Source organism: Ovis aries, chromosome 2 (assembly GCF_016772045.2).
Source record: "Ovis aries strain OAR_USU_Benz2616 breed Rambouillet chromosome 2, ARS-UI_Ramb_v3.0, whole genome shotgun sequence".
Taxonomy (NCBI): Eukaryota; Metazoa; Chordata; class Mammalia; order Artiodactyla; family Bovidae; genus Ovis; species Ovis aries.
Genome location: NC_056055.1, coordinates 220223036 through 220228791, shown reverse-complemented (window position 1 = coordinate 220228791; position 5756 = coordinate 220223036). Strand labels below are relative to the sequence as shown.

General features: G+C 49.6%; 1 protein-coding gene across 2 annotated transcripts; it reads left to right on the top strand.

Moving 5' to 3' along the window:
- Positions 1-719: 719 nt before the first annotated feature.
- On the top strand, positions 720-5514 carry LOC101108811 (C-X-C chemokine receptor type 2). 2 transcript variants are annotated; one of them, XM_004004919.5, is made up of 2 exons: positions 720-806; positions 3840-5514. In XM_004004919.5, exons 1-2 carry the CDS (start codon positions 791-793, stop codon positions 4928-4930), a joined length of 1107 nt encoding a protein of 368 aa, XP_004004968.3. In that variant the 5' UTR covers positions 720-790; the 3' UTR covers positions 4931-5514. The 2 variants fall into 2 exon arrangements, with proteins under 2 accessions (XP_004004968.3, XP_042100152.1); XM_042244218.2 differs by having other exon boundaries at positions 720-2741.
- The last annotated feature ends 242 nt before the right edge of the window (positions 5515-5756 follow it).

Below are 5756 nucleotides of genomic sequence, written 5' to 3'. Positions count from 1 at the left end.
TACCAGAGGTAAAGGTAAGGGACAGACATTAGCTGCTGGGAGCAGCTAAGGCAGGTTCCCAGAGATGCCATCCGTCAAGACTGAGAGCCGGGAGAATGACATTACCACCACTCCTCCACTCACTACCATCGGCCCCAGCTCTGCTGGGCTCCCTGTGGTCCAGCCAGACTCCAGGAGTGGCCCCCAGACTCAGGGCCATTCTAATCAAGCAGTTCTTCATTGGTGGTGGAGGAGGATTAGTTCTTCCTCCGAAGAGCCATCAACATCTCCATCCCAGAGGAGTCTAGAGTTTAAGTAAACACTGTGTGTTTGCTGTCCAAACACTACTCAGTCTTCGACCTCCTTCCTACTGGGTTGTCCTCTAGCCGTCAACCCCACCCCGCTGGTGGAGGGCTCCTACAAGGCCCTCCCATATGGACTGCTAGAATCTGTACTATATAAAGTCAAGTTCTTTCCCTTTATTCGGGTCAGACAATTTGGAAGCTTTCAAATGGAAATAAAAGCAAGAAAAGGAAGAGAATGACAATAGCCATCCACAGAGTGGAGAATTCAGATAATGGATCCTTAACTCCATCTTCACCCTGGGTTCCCCTGCTTGGACACAGGGACCCTGGGAGTCTCTGATACTCTGTGACCCCCTGATTTAACCTGTTCTCCAAATATAGACATGGGCAGGGCCCAGGGAGGAGCTGTGCTGTGAAGAGGCTTCCCTATTCTTTATTCATCAAGTTTCCTCTCAGTGTTAAGGCACTCTGGTCTCTGAGTTCCAGGCTCTTACGGTTGGACATACATGGTTGGTGACTCAGGTAGGAAGCAATCTCTGATTGCCAGGACTTTTTCTGGGGCAGGGTGACTTAGTCTGACTATATTTTGGAAAATGCATCTGCTTGTCTGGGACCTGTGATTTGTACTCCATTGACTCCCTGCCTCCTTTCTCATGACCATGTATTCAGTTCTGTTTTTATACATGGCTACAGATGGTGCCCTTTCCCAATAAAATCTCTTGTTTTGTCAGCACATGTGTCTCCTCAGACAATTCATTTCCGAGTGTTAGACAAGAGCCCAGTTTCGGGACCTGGAAGGGGTCCACCTTCCTGCAACAAATGGCGACTCTGGCGGGGACTCTTCTTTGCTGAGACTGATATCCTGACCACTCGGGGTACTCAGGGGCCAGCTTGCCTGCCAGTGGACCAGACCCAGTGGCCGCAGCTGGGACCCCTTTTGTCCCTGGTCTCCTCCTGATGCAGACAACTGGCCAGAATGCCCCGACCAGTAAGAAACAAGAGGCTTTATTGACCTCTCTCCCCTTCCCTCTCTCTTTCCTCTCCTTAACCTTTCCTATCCTTCCCTGTTTTTCTAGTCCCCCGGTCCTAGATGCAGGAATCTGGTTGAAGGGTCCTCAGCCTGAGCTGAGGATTGGAGACTGATCATCTCCTCTTGGCAGAGAACTCGAATTCTGGTTCTGGTCTGGTCTGATTTCTGGTAGGGCCGAGTTTCAGTCCTCCCTTCTCTGGAGGCCCAGGAAAAGTCCCATAACGCCTGGGTATCTGTAGGTGGCAGGAGACGTCTGTAAGGCCACCCCTTTCGCCCCTCCTCTCCCGCCTCCTCCCCCTTCTTCTTTCAACCTGGCTTCCTTTCCTCCATTGAAATCTTTGATGTTAGTACTTGGATCTGAAGTTCTGTGTCTCTATAAGAGGTTTTCTGAGAGACTGTATTCTTGAATTTAAGGGCATCCCTGGTGGTGCAGAGGTTAAAGTGTCTGCCTGCCATGTGGGAGACCTGGGTTCGATCCCTGGGTCGGGAAGATCCCCTGGAGAAGGAAATGGCAACCCACTCCAGTATTCTTGCCTGGAGAATCCCATGGACAGAGGAGCTTGGTGGGCTACAGTCCACGGGTCGCAGAGTCGGACACAACTGAGTGACTTCACTTTCACAGATGGTGACCAGGGGGCCACAGTTTTCTCACCTTCACCTTTCATACCTCTTCTCTCCTTTTAAAAATATTTATTTATTAAAAAAAATTTTTTTTGGCTGCGCTGGTTTTTGTTGCTGCACAGGGGCTTTCTCTTGTTGCAGAGAGTGGGGGCTACTCTCTAGTTGAGGTGCACGGGTTCTAGGCACACAGGCTTCAGTAGCTGTGGAACAGGGGCTTAGTAGCTGCAGCTTGCAGGCCCGAGCATGGGCTCAGTGGTAGTTGTGGCTCATGGGCTTAATTGCTCCGTGGTATGTGGTATCTTCCTGGAGCAGGGATCAAGCCTGTGTCTCCTACATTGGCAGACAGATTCTAGACCACTGTGCCACCTGGGAAATTCCACGTCTCCCCTCTCTTAGGGAAGAGGATGATCCTGAGGCTTAGTCTTTTGTGAAAATGCAGTCCTGGCAGAGATATTAAAAGGTGTGGGTTTGCATGAATTCATAGAACCTCAGGTTTGGAAGCATCTCAGGGGTTATGTACTCTGCCTCCCTCAGTTTGGATGAGGAAATGGAAACCTAGAGAGGTAAAAGGACCCGCTCAAGGTCACATAGCTTATTAATGACAGAATCAGGATAGAATGAGCACTGGTTGCCAGCTATCCTTATTTCCAGTCTTGGTAACCGTTTGTAGGTTTTCAGATTGTTCTCTGAAGAACCCTGGAGGTTTTGCGGGAACCTCCTCTGTAGTGACTACTTAGATGGAGAAAGGGGCACACCCACCCTCCTCAGCAGAAGAGCTTTTGTCTGTTTCACGTCTGTTTCTTCTGGTAAGATTTTGCTTCACTAAATGTTTAACAACCTTAAAAGTCATTTGAAAAGCGCTGAAGGATTCTGTGGATATTTAAGGGGTGGCCATGATGGGGGTTTCTCTTAAATGCTTTCAATTTCTTTAGACAGAGGACCCAGACATTTATTGCTCCTTTAGAGAAAAGGCTTAAAATACACTTTTTTTTTTTTTGGCTCTGCTGCACGGCATGTGGTATCTCAGTTCCCCAACCAGGGACTGAACCTGTGCCCTCTGCAGTGGGAGAGGGAGTCTTAACCACTGGACCATCAGGGAAGTCCCTTGAAATACACTTTAATGCAATTTATTACTATTATTTTCTTCCCTCAGTGGATTTTAAGGTTAAATAAGAATCAGCAAGGGAATTCCCTAGTAGTCCAGTGGTTAGGATTCAGCACTTTTACCGCTGGGCCCTTGCAGGCTGCATAACACAGCAACAAACAAACAAACAAACAAACAAACAAAGCACCAGGAAGACCATGGAGGGGAAATAGCATAGAAAGGGGCATCTGAGAGCAGGTTTTGTCTTTGCCACCCCAGGGACAGTAGCCCACCAGGCTCCATGGAATTCTCCAGGCAAGAATACTGGAGGGGGTTGTCATTTCCTTCTCCAGGGGCATCTTCCCTGTCCAGGGATCAAACCCACATGTGCTGCATCAGTAGGCAGTTTCTCTACCACTGAGCCACCTAGGAAGCCCTAGAGCAGGTTTGCCTCCTTGCATTTTGCCTGATGCTGGCCCTTCCCGAATGTGTCGAAAAACTTAGTCCTCCCATCTGAAAGCCCAGACATGGCTGAGGATGGAGAAAGTCAAAGAGAGCACAGAGGCAGTATTATAGGTAGAGCTGATGCCACTATGGGGCCAACCAACAGCAGATGTTTTTCCCTGTGTGTATGTCCATCTTATCCCACGTTTAGGCCTCGGGGTTGAAGCTGATCCTTAAAGCAGCCTGTGACAGAGGTGAAGGGAGGGATCTTCCGTTACCAAACTAGCAGATAAGCAGAAGATAACCTAGTAACGGTTATCACATCCTTGAGAGTAACTTGGATCTGAGTTACTAAATCACCTTTCTTTCCTTCTAGTCTTTCAATCAGATCACACCATGACAATCACCCTGAAAGATTTATCTAATAGCAGTTATTTGTGGGAGGGGTTTGAGGATTACAGCGGCACGCCACCCACAGAAGAATTTGATTACAGTCCCTGTGAGATAAGCACTGAGACACTCAACAAGTATGCTGTGGTCGTCATCTATGCCCTGGTCTTCTTGCTAAGCCTCCTGGGAAACTCCCTGGTGATGCTGGTCATCTTGTACAGCCGGGTCGGTCGCTCTGTCACTGATGTCTACCTGCTGAACCTGGCCATGGCTGACCTGCTCTTCGCCATGACCTTGCCTATCTGGGCCGCCTCCAAGGCAAAGGGCTGGATCTTCGGCACACCCCTGTGCAAGGTGGTCTCACTCCTGAAGGAAGTCAACTTCTACAGCGGTATTCTACTGCTGGCCTGCATCAGCATGGACCGCTACCTGGCCATTGTCCATGCCACACGCACACTGACCCAGAAGCGGCACTGGGTCAAGTTCATATGTTTAGGCATCTGGGCCCTGTCCGTGATCCTGGCCCTGCCCATCTTCATCTTCCGTGAGGCCTATCAACCACCCTCCTCCAGCCTAGTCTGCTACGAGCACCTGGGTGCCAATACAACGAAATGGCGGATGATAATGCGTGTCCTGCCCCAGACTTTTGGCTTCCTCCTGCCCCTGCTGGTCATGCTTTTCTGCTATGGACTCACCCTGCGCACACTGTTTTCAGCCCAAATGGGGCAGAAGCACCGGGCCATGCGGGTCATCTTTGCTGTCGTGCTCGTCTTCCTGCTCTGCTGGCTGCCCTACAACCTGGTCCTGATCGCAGACACCCTCATGAGGGCCCAGGTGATCACCGAGACCTGTCAGCGCCGCAACGACATTGGCCGGGCCCTGGACGCCACCGAGATCCTGGGCTTCCTGCACAGCTGCCTCAACCCTCTCATCTACGTCTTCATTGGCCAGAAGTTTCGCCACGGACTCCTCAAGATCATGGCCATCCATGGCCTGATCAGCAAGGAGTTCTTGGCCAAGGATGGCAGGCCTTCCTTTGTTGGCTCTTCTTCAGGGAACACGTCTACTACCCTCTGAGACCCCACATGGGGCTCCTTGGTTCCCCTCAGCATCATCCCAAGCCCCATGTCCTCTGGCCATTCACAGTCCCATGTCAAGGCAGCTCCCCATTGTGGTTACAGGAAGTTGCTGAGGCCATGTCCCTAATAGGCCCCCATCACATGGATTAGACAGCCTGTCCTGGGCCCCACCTCTTGCTGTAATTACCATGTCAACTGATAGAGCTTGGTGCATCCTACCACTGAGCCCACAGTGCTCTATCTTCTGGGAGACACCCTTTGAAGATATTCTTTTCAGTGATTACAAAAAGTTCCCACTATTGGGAACCATTAATGTAGAACACCATTTGTTACTTCCCTAGCTCTCCCTCTCCTTGTCTGCCGGCAAAGTCCCCTTCCCTTGAGAGAGGCTGAAAATGACAGAAACTCATTTTCCAAGATTCCCTTAAGATAGGATTGGCCATATCATCTTGATCTGATTTATAAAACTTAAAAACAATGATGTGCTGGTAAATCACTCTCCTGGTTGAGGGGAAGTTCTGATTTGTAGCATTTGCTATGTTCTGTGGTATAAATAAATGCTACCACCATGGCTGATTTCAAGGATGGTGGTGTTTAACAACAAGCTCACAAAATCTAAAAAAGGTGATGATGTGCTTTCACAAGCTTGTGCAAACTGGCTTCAGCACACTGTTGCTTAAGAGGAAGTTTAATGGGGCCAGGGGACTCCTGGGAAATATTCTTAATTTAAAACACACACACACACACACACACACACACACACATCCTTGGTTCTTGACTTTGACTGTGGTTATAGGATATGATGTGTGGAGCTGAAGCAGCCA